The sequence below is a fragment of the Solanum dulcamara genome, chromosome 8, assembly GCF_947179165.1.
Source record: "Solanum dulcamara chromosome 8, daSolDulc1.2, whole genome shotgun sequence".
NCBI classification, from domain to species: domain Eukaryota; kingdom Viridiplantae; phylum Streptophyta; class Magnoliopsida; order Solanales; family Solanaceae; genus Solanum; species Solanum dulcamara.
Window position 1 is genome coordinate 4,760,953 of NC_077244.1, and position 18,590 is coordinate 4,779,542.

The following is an 18,590-nucleotide window of genomic DNA, read 5'->3' on the forward strand; positions in this document are numbered from 1 at the left end:
ATCCATGCACTTAGTCTTCAGTTGTTTCAAGTGCAATTGAAGACGCAAAAGGACATCACTGTCGTTCGACAAAAGTAGGCAATGGATTTTTTCAAGAAAAGTAGGCAATGTTTTTTTGAATTGTTATTGTCCATGATGTCATCAGTGACATCAAAGGGCAAATCTTCCCTATAAATAAGAGTGTTCAGCTCATTTGTTAAACACACCAATTCACAGAAAGAAAAATATTTAGAGAGTTGTGAAAATTTCATAGACTATAAGAAAATAGTGTGTGAAGAAAAATAGAGTGTGAACAATATTTTAGTAAGCCGAAAAACCAAAAGAGTGTTATTTCTTTTGAGTGTGTGGTAGTCATTTTTGAGTATTGTACTCTATACTATCCAGTGTAGAATTCCTTACTATAGTAATATCAGTTGCTCCTCTTGGCCCGTGGTTTTTCCACGTAAAAATTCTTGGTGTCATTATTTTTTTTATTTTATTTGTACTATTTTTGACCATATATATTTTTGTGTTCGTCCGCATTTTTCCAACAAACTGATATTAGAGCAAGATTTTATCTGAGTATGCTCTGGACTTCCACATCAGAAAAGATTTACTTTGATTTGTAATAGTTATATTGTTTTGGGGTAAAATGATGGAAGCCAACACTAGTAGAATGATTATTTTTAATGGTGTTAATTATGCCATTTGAAATGGAAAAATAGAAAATTTGCTTTATGTCAAAAAAAATTATCAACCAGTCTTTATCATTGTAAAGCCTGATAACAAAATAGATGAAGAGTGGAATATGTTGCATAGACAGGTGTGTGGATTTATTAGGAAATGAATTGACGATAATATAATGAACCATATTTTGAGGAGACACATGCTCGTACCGTATGAGAGCATCTTGAAAGCTTGTATGCTCGGAAAACTGGGAACAATAAAATGTTCTTAATAAAAAAGATGTTAAGTTTAAAATATCATGATGGCTCTCCAATGACAGATCACCTGAATAATATTCATGGAATCATGAACCAATTATCAGCTATGGACATTAAATTTGACGAAGAAATTTAAGGCTTGCTTCTACTTGGTTCCCTACCAGACTCTTGGGAAACATCTAGAACCTCATTGTCAAATTCTGCTCCGGATTCCACCAAGAGTAGTGTCTTGAACGAAGAGATGAGAAGAAAATCTCAAGGTTTTTCTTCTTCATCGGATGTTCTGGTAATTGGATCCATAGGGAGAAATAAAAATCGTGGTTCTTAGAATAGAGAATATCGCAGCAGCAAATCCATAGGAAGACTTAGGGATATTGTGTGCTATCAATATGGCATGAAAGAGCACAAAAAGAAGTTCTGCCTAAAATTAAAGAGGGAGAACAAAGACAAAGAAGAAAATAAAGAAGATGGCAATGAAAATTTCCTAGCCACCGTCTCCACCGAAGATCTTGTTATAGTCCTTGATGAAGATCTAATAAATATTGTTTGTGATAAGTCAAGCTGGATTGTGGACACTGGTGCCGCATCTCATGTGACATCAAGGAAGGTATTTTTCTCTTCCTATACTCCTTGTGACTTTGGAACTTTGACTATGGGTAATGAGATTGTATCCAGAGTGGTTGGTGTTGGTACAATTTATTTAGAAACTAGTATTGGAACTAAACTAGTTCTAAACAATTTAAAACATACACTTGATGTTCGTCTGCACCTAATTTTTGTTGGTGTTCTAAATGATGAAGGATGTGTTAGTACCAATGATGGAGGAAAATGGAAACTTATTAAGGATTCCTTGGTTGTGGATCGTGGTAACAAACATCGTCGTCTATACTGAACTACGACTTTGACTTGTGCCAATATGGTGAATGCCATTGAAAGCGATAACTCTTCAACATTATGACACAATAGGCTGAGCCACATCAGTGAAAAAGGACTTAATGTTCTAGCTAAGAAGAAATTATTGTCAGATTTGCAAAGTGCTAAATTAGAAAAGTATGAGCACTGCTTGACTGGAAAACAAAATAGAGTTTCCTTTAAGTCTAACCCTCCTTCAAGAAAGACAGAGTTGCTTGAGTTGGTGCACTCTGATTTATGCGGTCCAATGAAGACAAGGACTCTGGGTGGTGCGCTCTACTTTATCACTTTTATTAATGACTGCTCAAGAAAGCTTTAGGTATATGTCTTGAAGACTAAAGACCAAGTGTTGGGTGTCTTTAAGCAGTTTCAGGCTTTATTTTAAAGAGAAACTGGAAGGAAACTGAAATGTATTCCTACTGATAATGGTGGTGAATATTGTGGACCATTTGACGAATACTGCAAGCATCAAGGTATTAGACATTAGAAGACTACTCCTAAGACTCCTTAGTTTAATAGGTTGGCTGAGAGGATGAATAGGACCTTGATGGAAAGAGTTAAATGTTTGCTTTCTGAAGCAAAGTTGTCGAACTTCTTTTGGGGTGAAGCCTTATTGACCGTTGCACATATTATTAACTTATCTCCTACTGTTGCTTTGCAAAGTGATGTTCCAAATAGAGTTCGGTATGGAAAGGACATTTCCTTTGATCATTTGAGAGTATTTGGTTGCAAAGCTTTTGTACATATGCCGAAAGATGAGAGGTCAAAGTTAGATGCAAAGACAAGGCAGTGCATCTTCATTGGATATGGCCTTGATGAATTTAGTTATAGGCTATATGATCCAATTGAGAAGAATCTTGTGATAAGCTGCGGTATAGTCTTCATGGAAAATCAAACCATTGAAGATATTGACAAAACATAGAAGCTAAAATCTTTAAGTTCAGATGGAGTAGTCCATCTTGATCAAGTTCCTTATACAAGAGTGTATAACGTTGGTGGTCTTGATGATCATGGTAATGCTCAAAATCGAGTCCCAGATCAACATGTTGATGTTCATAATAAAAATGATGTTGTTATTGATGATGGTTCTGCTCATGAAGTTGTGGAAGAATGTAATATTCCTCTTAGGAGGTCCATAAGACGGCGTATTCCTTCATCTAGTTATTCACCTAATGAGTATGTACTACTCACTGACGGGGGTGAATCTGAATATTATGAGAAGGCCATGGAAGATGATCATAAAGATCAATGGATTGAAGCCATGCAAGATGAGATGAAATCTTTGCATCAGAACCACACTTATGAGTTGGTGAAATTGCCTAAGGGAATGAGAGCTTTGAAGAACAAGTAGGTGTTCAAAGTTAAAGTTGAAGAACACAGCTTGATGCCCAGGTAAAAAGCTAGATTGGTTGTTAAAGGATTTGGTCAAAGAAATGTATTGACTTTGACGAAATATTTTCTCCTATCGTGAAAATATCCTTCATTCGTATAATTCTTAGTTTGTCTACTAGTCTAAATTTAGAGATTGAGAAGATGGATGTGCAGACATATTTTCTTCACGATGACCTAGAAGAGGAGATTTATATGGAATAACATAAGGGCTTAAAAGTAAATGGAAAAGAAAATTTTGTGTGCAAACTCAAAAAGAGTCTCTACGGGCTAAAACAAGTTCCTAGATAGTGGTACAAGAAGTTTGAATCTGTTATGGGGAAGCAAGGCTACAAGAAGACTTCCTCAGATCACTCTGTATTTGTACAAAAATTTTCTGACAATGATTTTATCATCCTCTTACTATATGTGGATGATATGCTGATTGTGGAAAAAAATATTTCCAAAATTGACGAATTGAAAAAGGAGTTGTGTAAGTCTTTTGCCATGAAAAATTTGGGTCATGCCAAGCAAATTTTGGGCATGAGAATTACTCATCTCAGGGATGAAAGGAAAATTTATCTATCACAAGAGAAGTACATTGAACATGTACTGGAGCGCTTTAACATGAAGAATGCTAAGTTTGTTAGTATCCCTCTTGCTTGTCATATGAAGTTTACCAAGAAAATGTGTCCTACAACTAGGGAGGAAAAAGAGAGCATGGCCAAAGTTCCATATTCCTCCGACTTCGAAAGTTTAATGTATGCAATGGTATGCACTAGACCTGATATTGCTCACGCATTTGGTGTTGTCAGCGAGTTTCTCGACAATCCAGGAAAACAACATTAGGAAGCTGTAAAATGGATACTCAAGTATGAGGAAGCTCAAACAAATGTTTGTGTTTTGGAGGATCAAATCCAATCTTGAAGGGCTATACAGATGTTGATATGACATGTGACCTTGATAACAGAAAATCCACTACAGGATATTTATTTACTTTTTCAGGGGGAGCTATATCATGGCAATCGAAGTTCCAGAAGTGTGTTGCACCGTCTATAACTAAAGATGAGTATATTGCGGCTACTAAAGCTGTCAAGGAAATGATATGGCTCAAGCAATTTCTTTAAGAGCTTGGCTTGCATCAGAAGGAGTATGTCGTCTATTATGACAGTCAAAGTGCAATAGACTTGAGCAGGAACTCCGTGTACCATGCAAGGACGAAACACATAGATGTGAGATATCACTGGATTCGAGAAAAGATAGAAGACGAATCTATGCAGGTTGAAAGGATCTCTACAAATGAGAATCTTGCAGATATGCTAACCAATGTAGTAACAACGAACAAGTTTGAATTGTACAAAGAACTTGTTGGAATGAGTTCTCTCTGAGAAGATGGAGATACTTCCTTCTAGTGCATGAGACTGGAGGGGGAGATTTGTGGGGTACATCCATGCACTTAGTCTTCAATTGTTGCAAGTGCAATTGAAGTCTTTAATTGTTGCAAAAGGACATCACTATAGTTCAACAAAAGTAGGCAATGGATTTTTTCAACAAAAGTAGGTAATGTTTTTTTGAATTGTTATTTTCCATGAAATCATTAGTGACATCAAAGGGAAAATCTTTCCCCTATAAATAAGATCTTTCAGCTCATTTGTTAAACACACCAATTCACAGAGAGAAAAATATTTAGAGAGTTGTGGGGATTTTATAAACTATAAGAAAATAGTGTGTGAAGAAAAATAGAGTGTGAACGATATTTTAGTAAGTTGGAAAACCAAAAGAATGTTATTCTTTTTGAGTGCGTGGTAGTCATTTTTGAGTATTGTACTCAGTGCTATCCAATGTATAATTTCTTACTATAGTGATATCAGTTGTTCTCTTGGCCTGTGGTTTTTCCCTTATTTGGATTTCCACGTAAACATTCTTGGTGTCATTATTTTTTTTTATTTTATTTCTATTATTTATGATCATATATATTTTTGTATTCTTCCGTGTTTTCCCAACACTACATACCTACTAGGAAACTCACAATTGAAAACAAAAACATAAAATATCTTCTAGAAACAAAAAACACATCAGCAGCCAAGTCATCATGCAGTCATGCTAACTCAACATCATTAATTAACAGCTCATGAGGCAGATTTCAACAACTTTAGATTCAATCTTCACTGCTTGAACAACCATAACCAGCTAAAACGCTTTCAATATGCTTCGTCATGCCTAAATCAGTGGACCAAATGATGCCTTAAAAAAAGAAGAAAATTATGAAGAGTTAAACTAAACAAATTGAAACAGATTGAATTTTTTCATGGCGATTGAGCAGACTTTCCAGTTTATAACAGAGGAGGTCTGACAATTCAGTGTTGAAGAAGGGCTTCATCAAGTTGATTGGTTATGAAATTTTCATATGCATGATCTGAGTCGTGAAATTTGATTCCAAAACAGTTTGTCAGTTCCTTCTTGGACAATTGGAACATATATTGACATATATAAAGTTCAATGTTTCTGATTATCAGTATAGGCTATTTCCATGGACTTTATTATTTAATACCAAGGAAGAAACGTCAACGGCATGGGTATGGATTTTGTTTGCTGCCTGATTTATTTGCCAAATTCTGGTGGCTCAAATATTGAATGTTGATTTTGAGAAGCAATTAACTGCTGGAAACAGAGGTGAAATTGCAAGTGCAGAGCACGATGTTCTTGATGATACTCGTGTACTAATACAAGCTCTAGTTCTTTAAAATATGGAAGTGTATTGGTTGAGCTACAACTTCAAAATATGGAAATTTGTTCCTACTGCCAAATTCTGGTGGCTCAAATAGCAGTGCATATTCCGATGTTATTTCTAATACTAATGGGACACAATTTCTTGTGGGAAACAAACTGGAATGCAGCTTGTGACAAACAAGATCCAAAATAATGCATCTAACAAGGTCCAACTTGAGTAGACTGCATTTTCGACTTCCATATATCATCAGAAATACATATATAAAGAAATGAGTTTCCCCCAACAACCATGATTAAACAAACTTTAAGGACTTGTGCAGAATTGAAATCTTAACCTAACTGACATAGGTTAAGTAGCCTGCCTAATTTCACCTAGTGCTGACTATTGACAAACTGGAGCCTAATCTTTTTCAGCTTTGAAAGAGAATATTCCATGCTAATTCTTGTATCGGGTGTCACTAAAGTGCAGCTCAAAGCTAATTCCATGATTGATAACAAACATTGCATCTTTGCATAGATTTGTTCATCCCCTGGCTGTATCAAATTAGAATCCACCACTTTATGAATTCCACTTGGGAATGAATCACTGACCCAACGTTGTATGCTCATGTCTCCAGTAAATATTTCATCACTTGGTCTTGTTCGTGTGAATGTCTCCATCATCAGGATGCCAAAACTATAAACATCACAACTCGTGGATACTATGCCGTCTTGTCCATACTCTACAATCATGGTTGAATCTGATCATAAATCAATTTATACCTAGGGGAAGGAATTGTTTCGAGTATAAACGATATGAGAACTATAAAAAGTTTTAATATACCTGGAGCAATATATCCAATGGTTGCAATTGTCTTTGTTTGAACAAAAGCCTCCTCTGCACCTAACAATTTTGCAATGCCAAAATCACTTACATGAGCAACCATTTCTTGATCTAGCAAGACATTGCTTGGCTTCAAGTCACAATGCACCACAGGTGTTGAATAGCCATTGTGGAGATAGTCCATTGCAGATGCAACATCTATCATTATATCCAGTCTCTGCAAAAAGCTCAAGAACAAGTTGTGCGAGTATAACCATTTGTGTAGTGTCCCATTAGGCATGTATTCCAACACTATGGCCTTGAAATCAAGATTTGAGCAGCTAGTGATGACTTTAGTCAGATTTCTGTGTCGAAGGTTCCGGAGTATCTCACATTCTTTGTCAAAACTTTTGAATGCACCCTCCAATTGCACATTGAATACCTTTGCTGCAAAAATGATACCATCTTTAAGTATCCCTTTATAAACCATGCTGAAACTCCCATTACCAAGCAAGTTGATTTCGTTGAATCCTTCTGTTGCCTGTTCTAGTTCATAATATGAAATTCTTTCATGCCCTTTTACTAGAGACACGTCTTTTTGACTTGTACTCTTCTTTGTGTTTCTCAATCTTAACACCACAAATCCAACAGCCAACGTGAAGAGTGATCCAATCCCTAATAGAATATATAAACCTGTAAGCATTCCTTTTCTTCTTGACTTCTTTGTAGATTTGGTTAGGCATGGTTTTACGCTAAATCGGGAGTCACCACAAAGTGCATCATTGGACAAGAAAGATTGACTGGTGGCATTTGCAAAGGGACCACCAGTGGGAATTTCTCCACTGAGTTCATTGAAAGAGATATTTAGGTATTTGAGATACACAAGAGCTTCTAATGACTTTGGAATTTCACCACTAAGATTATTATAGGACAAATCCAAGTATTCCAAGGACAACATTTTTCCAAATGATTCTGGAATAGGTCCCTCTAATATATTATGTGCTAGAGAAAGATTAATCAATCTATCTAGACCCCCTAGAGTACTAGGAATCTTACCAGAAAAATTATTTTTTGACAGATCAATGAGTGTTGCAGCCTTTATGTTTCCGCTCTCCAGTGGAATTTCCCCACTCAATAAATTGGATGAAACATTGAATTCTATGAGATCTTGAAGGTTCCCCAAGCTTGAAGGTAATCTAGCATCCAGCTTGTTGTTAGCTAGATGAAGTTTCCTCAAACTAGTAACATTCCCTAAGCATGAAGGCACTGAACCAGAAAAATGATTTTCTGACAAGTCTAATGCACCAAGATTCTTTAAATTGCAGATAACATCTGGTATGGTTCCTTCTATCTTGTTGCTTAGTAGGTAAAGTTCTTGAAGGCTCAGCAGGACATGTACAGTTTGTGGAATATATCCCGTCAATTCATTGTTAGAAAGGCTAATCCTTGTCACTTCAGTAAGATTACCAATTTCTTGAGGAATGACGCCCTTCAATTTACAATCATCTCCTTCAAAATAAATTAGAGATTTGGATAAATTACCAACAGATGCAGGCAAAACACCATCCAACGGATTACTACCAAACCAGAGTACTCTTAGATTCCTACAGTTCGTCAATGATGCAAGGAAGCTCAATGTTGAATCACTGACAAAATTATTCCTGTCCAAACTCAGAAACTCAAGGTATTCTAAGTTACCAAGTGATTTAGGAATTGGACCTGTGAAACTGTTTGCGGAGAGTTCAAGTATTCTGAGTTTCGATGAATTGGAGATAGAATCAGAGATAAAACCACTGAGGTTATTTCCTCCACAAAGAAATATTTTTAGGTTGGGTATTCCCCGACCTAAATCTGAAGGAAGAGTACCTGAAAGCTTGTTTTGTCCAAACTCTATCACCTGCAGTGCTGACATGTTGAAAATGCTTTCAGGGACAGAGCCAGTAAGCTCATTCCGCGCTAATCCCAATACCTGAAGTGTCTTAAGATTACCTAGCTCTCTTGGTACAGTTCCAGTACACTCATTATCAGTCAATTCCAAGACTTGAAGCTTTCTGCATTTCTCCAGGTTTGGTGGAATAACTCCATCTAGGGAGTTTCTTCTGAGGTAAAGTCCTTCCAAGTCTGGAAGGTGATCACATATCGTTTTTGGAAGCTTACCAGTAAGATTGTTGTCGCTAAGAGCAATTACTTGCATTGTAGTAATGTTAAAGATTGATGGTGGTATAGAGCCAGTAAGCTGATTAATTTGCAGGTTTAGGACATTCAAGTAATGAAGATCACCGAGTTCCCGAGGGATCTCTCCTTTGAGAAAATTGCTCTGTATTTCCAACTTTTCCAGTTTTGTCAGATTGGAAAGGGAAGATGGAATTTCCCCCGAAAATTGATTACTCGAGAGGTACACAATGCGTAGGTTTGGTAACAAACTTAAAAATGATGGAATGGTTCCGGTGAGGTTATTGCTTTTGACATTAATCAATTTCAACCTTTGTAAATGAGCCAACTCTTCCGGAAAACCCCCATGGAAAGTGTTGTTACTAATGTCGAGGGAAGAAAGAAATGAGAGGTTTCCAAGGTGTGGAGGAATGGTGCCATGAAGAGTCATGCTAGAAATGTCTAAAGCAGTTACTCGATGGTGGCGGGAGCTGCAAGTGACTCCAATCCAGCTGCAAACTGGGCTAGAAGAAGTCCAGTTGCTTTCTAAGATGTTAGGGTGAGAAGAAATGTGTGATTTCAGTGCAAGAAGAGCAGCTTCATCAATGCTAATATTAGGTACAATAGCATGTGAAGTATGGTGATGAAGCAGAATGAAAATTGTAAAAGCAAAGGGGAGATTGCAAATTGTGGCCATAACTATATATGTCATGCAAGTTTCTTTGTTTTTTGATAAGGCAAGCCAATGATCAAAGAAGATCTATTTAATGATGTATTAGTGAAAGTGAGTCAACTAGTGGAGGTCTTTTTGGAAATAATCGACAGGTGATAGTTGTTAAATTCAAAAGTGTTGTTGGGTCCCAATGTTTTAAAGATAAAGTAACTAAAATGATAGAAATAGGAAGCTGCATTCACATTTTCAATCTTATAGCACTGTGGCAGCACATTTTTGCATTCTTAAGCAATAGATGTGTGGGGCAACAAGTTGTCGTCAATAGATATCATATCATCATACTATATTATAAATGGGAAGCTCCCACCTTTTTGCACCCTTAGTGACTACAACTCATAATCGCCGGGAGTGCTTACCATCCGAACAACTCACTCTTGTCCCAAATTGAAAAGCTGAAAGACCTAGCATTAAAAGTTGAGTGACTATTTTTCCCTTCAAGCAAGCATTATTTCAAGAACATGTGGGTGCAAAAAAGTATATATACTTTCTACCAAAAAAATAATTAAAAAGGCTTAACAAACATAACGTAAAATCATAAGAAAGAGAAATGTGAGGGTATTCATATGGAGGTAAATGTGAAACCTCTTCAGATGATTAGATTTTAAAAATATACCTCTGAGAAAAATTAGTATGAACGGAAGTCTAATCTAAACTTTTGCTTGCTTTATCAAAAAGGAAAAGAGCCTCATATATTCCTTAACTTTGCGATTTAGAGATGATATATCCCTCATTAAAAAGTGGCTCACATATGCCCCTATTGTTACATAAATAGTCTAGATATACCCTCTTGATCTAACGGAAGTGAAGAAGATAATTTTAAATTTATTTTTTTGGATATTTTATTTTGCGGGATTCTACAACAAGAAAATCTAGAGGCAAACTGTTGTCCAAAGTTAACAATAAAGAAAGTGTCCTTTTAACCACTCTCAACATTAAAAGGAAGAAATTAAAGCCTAAGACCTTGAAGAACGGGCACCTGATTTCTAGTATGTCTAAGAATATGCCAAGCAGAAAAGGTAATAACACTACAAAGAGATATTTATTGGTAATAAATTTTTCTTTTAGCAATAATATTTATTGCTACTAAAATATTTAGCGTCAATTGAGTTAATGTCATTGTATCCAGAGTCGCTAAAGCCTTTAGCAATATTTATAAAGAGTGTTGGTTATAAATAATCATATTTATTATTGCCGCTAAATATAATATGGCGGCAATTATATTTTTTCCGCAAAATCCTTTATTTGTTGTAGTGTAAAACAACCCGTAGTTCAAGGAGTCCACACAACAATGTCAGGTAAGTTGATGTAATTCTGACTTGTTTGATTTTCCTCATATCAAAAGCTTCATCAATATGGACTATGTTAGCTGGAGCCTCAATTCTCAGCCCGTTATCCCACCATAAGCTAACACTTCCACAAAATAGCATATTTTTCAATGGATTTTATTGCAATATTTACTTCTCATAAAATCAGCCCGTAAGGACTTAGTTGTTCTGAATCTCCATCATCTCTTCAAAGCGAAGGAGCTGCGTGTATCTCCTAAGCTTCTGAACCCCATACCAAATGCGGTAGGTAGCAATCGAATAATGTTTATCCATGTCTTTAGTAAGATAGTATTCAATGCTGGTTCAATATTCGGGAAGAAATGAAAAACAATCCGTAGTTCAGTATAATTTGGTCAGTTAAGTTGGAAATTGTCTTCCTTTTTTTTTGTGTGTGAGTGTTTCATACTTGGTATCAGGCACTAGGTTTGGAGATCAATTCATTTAGATTCGCTCTGGGAAGTTTCATTTTTGGGGTAAAACGCTCCTTAAAAAGAGTACTTTATTATCAGGGTTCGAATGCGAAATGTCTGGTTAAGGATAGAGAGATACTTGGTTCACCACCACAACCTTTAGTGATAAATTTATATATACTGTTGCCAACACAATAGCGGCAGCGTTCAAATAGCAGTGGGAAATACATTCATATTCAGCCATAACAAAAAGTAATACTCAAATGCCCCCTCAAGTACCTTTCTAATTATATTATTTGGAAGTCTCTTCTAATTAATGATTAGAGAGACTATTATTTTTTATGCAACTCAGGAACTATTAAATCAAGCCAGAGGACACTCTTCCTTAGTTTCAGAATAACACTCTCCAGGAAGCTTTTTTTCTATGTGATCCATATGCATTTTTGACTCTAATATTCCAATCAATTTTTTTGTTTGTCTGATTAAAACAATTGAGAAAGGAAAGCAGATTCTTTTCCAATCTTCAGAATCGTCCTTGTATTTCAGTCACCAGAACTCAGAGCTTAGGCAGTCTCAAGTATTCAAGTTCTATGTTATTTTCATGTCCACGGGTTGGTAGTAGTCATTGCAGATAATGGGAAGGATTCTCAAAGTTGTGTGAAAACGAAAAGAAAATCTAGTGTTGAGCTTGACAAAAAGTCTTTTGACATTAGACCTGCTACTTTAAATCTCTGATCCCCCATTTTAAATCTCATTTACAACTTCCATATATCAAGAAATGAAGATAACAAAACACACTTAAGTACTAGTGCAAAATTATATAACATACAAGAGTATACTGGTAATTAAATAACATACAAGATCAGGCTGGTCCGATTCCACCTAGTGCCGACTACTAACAAATTGTAGCCTAATCTTTTTAAGTGTTGAAAGAGCATCGTTCATGCTAATTCTTGCATCAGGTGTCACTAAAGTGCAGTTCAAAGCTAATTCCAGGATAGATAATAAACATTGCACCTTTGCATTGATTTGTTCATCCCTTGGCTGTACCAAATTAGAATCTACCACCTTATGGATTTCACCCGGAAGGGAATCACTAACCCAACGTTGTATGCTCAAGTCTCCAGTAAATATTTCATCACTTGGTCTCATTCTTGTAAACGTCTCCATCATCAGGATGCCAAAACTATAAACATCACAACTCGTGGATACTATTCCATCTAGTCCATACTCTGCAATCATGGTCGAAAATGATCATAAAAGCTTCTTAGTAAAAGTGGAATGAGCCAAAAACTTTAGAATATCAATTTACATCTAGGGGGGGGGGGGGGGGAGTTCTAATATACCTGGAGCAATATATCCAATGGTTGCAATTGTCCTTGTTTGAACGAAAGCCTCCCCTGCACCTAACAATTTTGCAATGCCAAAATCACTGACATGACCAACCATTTCTTGGTCGAGCAAGACATTGCTTGGCTTCAAGTCACAATGCACCACAAGTGTTGAATAGCCATTGTGGAGATAGTCTATTGCAGATGCAACATCTATCATTATATCTAATCTCTGCAATAAATTCAAGAACAGATTGTGAGAGTATAACCATTTATCAAGTGTCCCATTGGGCATGTATTCCAACACTAGGGCTTTGAAATCAAGGTTGGAGCAGCTTGTTATGACTTTGGTCAGATTTCTGTGGCGAAGGTTCCGGAGTATCCCACATTCTGTGTCAAAACTTTTGAATGCACCCTCCAATTGCACATTGAATACCTTTGCTGCCAAAAGAGTACCATCCTTAAGTATCCCTTTGTAGACCTTGCTAAAACTCCCATTACCAAGCAAGTTGCTTTCGTTGAATCCTTCAGTCGCCATTTCAAGATCATAATAGGAAATTCTTTCATGCCCTTTTACCATATACCCATCTACTTGATGTGTATTATTCATTGTCTTTCGCAATCTTACAAATACATACGCGAGGGCTAATACAAGTAATAACATACCCACTCCCAAAATGATGTACAAAATCAAATTTGTCTTTTTCCTCTTGTGAGATTGGGTGACACAAGGTGACACATTAAACTTTGAATCACCACAGAGTGCATCATTGGACAAGAAACATTGACCTGTGGCATTTTTAAAAGGACCACCAGTGGGAATCTCTCCACTAAGTTTATTGAATGAGAAGTTCAAGTATTTGAGATACACAAGAGCTTCTAATGACTTTGGAATTTCACCACTAAGATTGTTATAACACAAATCTAAGAATTCCAATGCCAACATTTTGCCAAATGAATCTGGAATAGGCCCGTCTATTCTATTATGTGCTAGAGAAAATGTAATCAATTGATCTAGACCCCCTAGAGTGCTAGGAACCTTACCAGAAAATATATTTTTTGACAGATCAATGATTGTTGCAGCCTTTAAATTTCCAATCTCGAGGGGAATTTCCTCACTCAATAAGTTATATGAAATATTGAACTCTATGAGATCACGAAGGCCCCCCAAGCTTGCAGGTAATCTAGAATTCAACCTGTTAAAAGCTAGATGAAGTTTCCTCAAACTAGTAACATTCCCTAAGCATGGTGGTACTGAACCGGAAAAATGATTTCCTGACAAGTCTAATGCACCAAGATTCTTTAAACTGCACACAACATCTGGTATGGTTCCTTTAATCTCGTTGCTTTGTAGGTAAAGTTCTTGAAGGTTCAACATGCCTTGGACAGTTTTTGGAATATGTCCAGTCAACTCATTGTTGAACAGACTCATCCTTGTCAGACCAGTAAGATTACCGATTTCTTCAGGAATGATGCCCTTAAGCTTACAACCATTTCCTTCAAAAATTTGCAATGAGTTTGAGAAATTACCAACAGATGACGGCAAAAACCCATCCAATGCATTCTCATAAAACCAAAATGCTTTTAGTTTCCTACAGTTTGTTAATGATGTAAGGAAGCTCAATGATGAATGACTGATAAAATTATTGTTGTTCAAATTCAGAAGCTCAAGGTATTCTAAGTTACCAAGTGATTCAGGAATTACACCTGTGAAACTGTTGTCTGAGAGATCAAGCATTCTAAGTCTTGAAGAATTTGAGATTGAAGCAGAGATAAAACCACTTAGATTATTTCCTGCACAAAGAAATTCTTCTAGGATGGGCATTCCACGGCCTAAATCTGAAGGTAGAGTACCTGTAAGCTTGTTCATTGTAAGTGTTAGGGACTGCAGTGTTGATATGTTGAAAATGCTTGTAGGGACAGAACCAGTAAGCTCGTTCCCAGCTAATCTCAGATGCTGTATTTTCTTAAGATTACCTAGCTCGAATGGTATCTCTCCTGTAAATTTCAGGAAATATATGAGTACAAGTTTGGTGAAGACAGAAAAGAAAGAAAATTTCAGATATCTTGTAAGGAAATATCATACTACCTTCCAAATGCAGAGCTGCAATATGTAATGCTGTAAGAGCAGTTAAGTTAGCTAGCTCTCTTGGTACAGTTCCAATAAACTGATTGTTAGTCAATGACAAGATTTGAAGCTTTCTGCATTTTTCTAAGTTTGGTGGAATAACACCACCAAGGTAATTTCCTGAGAGGTAAAGCCCTTCCAAGTTTGGAAGATTGTCACATATAGTTATTGGAAGCTTTCCGGTAAGATTGTTGCTGGTAAAGGCAATGTTTTGCATCATTGTAATGTTAAATATTGATGGTGGTATTGAGCCAGTAAGCTTGTTTAGTTGCAGGTCTAAAAAAGTCAGATAGCGAAGATCACCGAGTTCCCAAGGGATCTCTCCTTCAAGTAAATTTCCCTGGAAGCTCAACACTTCCAACTTTGTTAGATTGGAAAGGGAAGATGGAATCTTCCCTGAAAATTGGTTCATCGTAAGGTACACGTATCGAAGGTTAGATAACAAACTTAAAAATGATGGAATGGCTCCTGTGAAGTTATTTCTTCTAACATCAATCAATTTCAACCTCTGCAAATGACCCATCTCCTTTGGCAAATCTCCATGAAAAGTGTTGTTACTGATGTTGAGGGAAACAAGAAATGAGAGGTTTCCAAGGTGTGGAGGAATGGTACCATGAAGTTGCATGCTAGAAATGTCTAAAGCAGTGACACGATGGTGGCGAGAGCTGCAAGTGATTCCAATCCAGCTGCAAACCGGGATGGAAGAAGACCAGTTGGTTGCTAAGATGTTGTTAGGATGAGTAGAAATGTGTGCTTTCAGTGCAAGAAGAGCAACTTCATCAGTGCTAATATTAGGAACATTAGCAAGTGAAGTATAGAGAAGAATAAAAATTGCAAGAGCAAAGAGAAGATTGCAACTTATGTCCATAACAATGGCAAAAAAGTTTCTCATTTTACTTTGTTGATCTAAAACAAGAAAGGATAATCCAAAGAATTAATGATCTGAGAAGATCTATTTAATGAGATCAATTCATTGTTGTTTGGTTAAGAGTGTAAATTTTGAGTATTTAAAGTCAGTCAACTACTGGAGGTCTAGTCTTTAGATTGTCTTTTAGCTAATACTGTCAAGTTGTATTAGTGAAAGTCAACTTCTGGAGGTGTATTATTTGAGTGTCTTTTAGCTAATAGTATGTCAAGTTATATTAGTGAAAGTCAGTCAACTTTTTGAGGTGTAGTCTATGGCGTGTATTTTAGCTAATACTGTCAATTTGGGGTGTCTTCTCAAAATGTCATATATGTAAATATTACTTTTCCTTTTTGGTAGGGAAAGGGGAAATTGCGGAGTGAATTACAAGGTAGGGAATCGCACCCTCACCAAGAAGGTGAAAATTCAGGGAGTCAACCGATTGAGCTATTAAAATTCCCCTATATAGAAATGTTACATGATTCCACGCACAACAAACAATTTTAAAAGTTTAGAAATGTGTTTTTTGTTGTATTTTTGGAACTTGCAGTAATTCTAGAGAAAGCTTGTCTCATATCTTTGGTTATGCTCTAACTAAAATTTTAATGATGGATTTTATTCTTGTTTTTGAAACTTGCACTAAATTCTGGAGCTTTAGCTAATGTTGAAATACAACATAAAATTTCCTTTTCTCCATGTTCTTTAGTACCAATAACATAATTGTCACTATATTATATTTTAGCGACAATAATAAATATGGATATTTATAATCATCAATCTAGATAAATACCGCTAAAGACTTTAGCGACTCTGGATGCAATGACATTAACTCAATTGCCACTAAATGTTTTTGCGGAATATAAAAAGAAGATCCATTGCCACTAAATGTCTTTTTTGTTGTAGTGATAGGAAGCAATTTTGCAATAGTTAGACCTTGCTGTTTTAGATCATCTTTGTTTCTATCTACTAGTATTTGGGCACACATTTTACTTGTGTATACCATACTAATGGACGAAACGTTCTTCTGTTTTCCACTCAAGAAGAATAAACTAGTTGTAGTTGAAGTTTTCCCGAATTATCCTCAAACCTCTCTTAGATATATACTTTTTTTAAAAAACAAATAGTCTCTATATCTTAACAGTGAAATTGAATACTTGAAATTCAATAGATCGTCTATTTTCATATTGAAAATTATCTAAGCCGGCCAAATTCTTTACTGTAAGAGATTGCCCCTTTAGTTATTTCACAAATTATCTAAGCAGGTCAAATTCTTTACTGTAGCTCAATATTAGAAATTTCTTGGGGGAGGGGGGAGGGGGGTGGAACTGTCTCATAATACAGACCACGTTATTTCTGCTAGGACAATCTTCAGAAGAATCTAGGGCAATAAATTGAAGTGAAAAAGTCATGAGATGACAAAGCCAAAAACCATGGATGCAAGTAGAAAATTCATGATACGGTGCCCATGATTATTGGCTTCATTTGTTTGCTCTCCAGCAATGTTCAGTGCATTGGTACCACAAATTTCACAAATTCTGAATCAAAGAGTACAGAGAATCAGCATAACGGACGACACATATTGAGGAACAAAGGCGCACACACAAGGGAAGATGATTGCAGGCCAGATACAAATTTTGTTGTAACTATTTTACTCGAGGAAATGATATATTAGTAAAGGTAGTATGGCTTATCATGCTGTGATTACGCTTCTTTAGCTAATATATTAGTATGACTTAGAATTTTAATCAACAAGGGCAGACCTAGAGTAATAGTTGTGCAATCACTAAATGTGTATAACTCAGATTATGTCTAATGAAGCTAAGGAAGAAGATAACTTGGACGAGAAGAAAATATGCTTCATTGATTCTCAACTCATTGTACAGCACATGTATTTATACAACTCAAACTCCAACTAACTCTCTAACAAACTTAAGCTAACAGACTGAGGGTCACGTTACTGACTCATCTAATTAACTAACTGAAAGTTAACTAACTAAATAATTAGACTTGTATTATCAATCACACTTCAAGGTACATCAACACATGTGCTCAACTCCTTCACACTCCCCTTCAAGCTAGGAGCTATGAAGACATTCTTCATGCCGAGCTTGGACAACAAATGTAAGTGCAATGATCTACCAAGGCCTTTAGTGAATAGATCAGCAGGTTGTTCTGTTGAAGGCAAGTATGTAGTGGCAATCAGCCCTTCTTGAATTCTTTTCTCTAGTAAAATGACAATCTATGTCAATGTGTTTAGTTCTTTCATGAAACACATGGTTAGCAGCTATCTATAGGGCTGATTTTCTATCAGAAAATAGAGTTACAGGCATCTTTATGTCCACACCAAGTTGTTTAAACAATCCAGTAATCCATACCACCTCTGCAACTGAAGAAGCCATTGCCCTGTACTTAGCTTCTGTTGAACTTCTAGAGACAGTAGCCTGCTTCTTAGACCTCCAAGAAATTGGTGAATTCCCATAGTGCACAAGATAACCAGTAATTGACCTTCTACTATTAACACAGGCTCCCCAATCAGCATCACAGTATACTCTTAAAAGATCATCCCCAGTGGCAGACATCAATATTCCCAGTCCTGGTGCATGTTTCACATATCTGACTAATCTCAAGGCTGCCTACATGTGGGATTTATTTGGAGAATGCATAAACTGACTTAGGCTTTGTACAGAAAATGCAATGTCAGGCCTTGTTGTAGTCAAATACAATAACCTTCCAATGAACTTCTGATAACTAGTAGGATCTTTCAGCAGCAAATCTTCATGAGCTGGTGGTATATACTTGTCAAATTCAGTTGTAGTAAGATTTTGAGCTTGATATATAGGAGTGGGAACATGTTTAGTACCTGAAAGTCCCAT

At 36.3% G+C, this 18,590-nt stretch overlaps 3 protein-coding genes across 3 annotated transcripts; all 3 read right to left on the reverse strand.

The window, feature by feature from the left end:
* Positions 1 to 5,434: 5,434 nt before the first annotated feature.
* On the reverse strand, positions 5,435 to 9,623 carry LOC129898559 (LRR receptor-like serine/threonine-protein kinase FLS2). Its single transcript, XM_055973140.1, has 2 exons — positions 6,757 to 9,623; positions 5,435 to 6,655 (listed from the first exon to the last, which is right to left on the reverse strand). The coding sequence occupies exons 1-2, from the start codon at positions 9,596 to 9,598 to the stop codon at positions 6,306 to 6,308; spliced, it is 3,192 nt and encodes a 1,063-aa protein (XP_055829115.1). The 5' UTR covers positions 9,599 to 9,623; the 3' UTR covers positions 5,435 to 6,305.
* A 2,437-nt stretch (positions 9,624 to 12,060) lies between these two features.
* On the reverse strand, positions 12,061 to 15,715 carry LOC129898558 (probable LRR receptor-like serine/threonine-protein kinase At3g47570). The gene is made up of 3 exons (XM_055973139.1): positions 14,775 to 15,715; positions 12,701 to 14,683; positions 12,061 to 12,586 (listed from the first exon to the last, which is right to left on the reverse strand). Exons 1-3 carry the CDS (start codon positions 15,703 to 15,705, stop codon positions 12,237 to 12,239), a joined length of 3,264 nt encoding a protein of 1,087 aa, XP_055829114.1. The 5' UTR covers positions 15,706 to 15,715; the 3' UTR covers positions 12,061 to 12,236.
* Positions 15,716 to 18,005: 2,290 nt separating this feature from the next.
* LOC129899000 (uncharacterized mitochondrial protein AtMg00810-like) lies at positions 18,006 to 18,590 on the reverse strand. The gene is made up of 2 exons (XM_055973736.1): positions 18,402 to 18,590; positions 18,006 to 18,350 (listed from the first exon to the last, which is right to left on the reverse strand). The coding sequence occupies exons 1-2, from the start codon at positions 18,588 to 18,590 to the stop codon at positions 18,006 to 18,008; spliced, it is 534 nt and encodes a 177-aa protein (XP_055829711.1).

What these genes read in the sequence shown, in the direction of transcription:
- LOC129898559 (XM_055973140.1), bottom strand. Translation starts at nt 9,598, where the DNA reads ATGACATATATAGTTATGGCCACAATTTGCAATCTCCCCTTTGCTTTT. An exon ending in CATTGGATATATTGCTCCAG is followed by an intron (nt 6,656 to 6,756) that starts GTATATTAAAAC and finishes CCATGATTGTAG; the next exon opens with AGTATGGACAAGACGGCATA.
- LOC129898558 (XM_055973139.1), bottom strand. Translation starts at nt 15,705, where the DNA reads ATGAGAAACTTTTTTGCCATTGTTATGGACATAAGTTGCAATCTTCTC. An exon ending in TGCAGCTCTGCATTTGGAAG is followed by an intron (nt 14,684 to 14,774) that starts GTAGTATGATAT and finishes TGAAATTTACAG; the next exon opens with GAGAGATACCATTCGAGCTA. An exon ending in CATTGGATATATTGCTCCAG is followed by an intron (nt 12,587 to 12,700) that starts GTATATTAGAAC and finishes CCATGATTGCAG; the next exon opens with AGTATGGACTAGATGGAATA.
- LOC129899000 (XM_055973736.1), bottom strand. Translation starts at nt 18,590, where the DNA reads ATGGGACTTTCAGGTACTAAACATGTTCCCACTCCTATATATCAAGCT. An exon ending in GGCCTGACATTGCATTTTCT is followed by an intron (nt 18,351 to 18,401) that starts GTACAAAGCCTA and finishes TCCCACATGTAG; the next exon opens with GCAGCCTTGAGATTAGTCAG.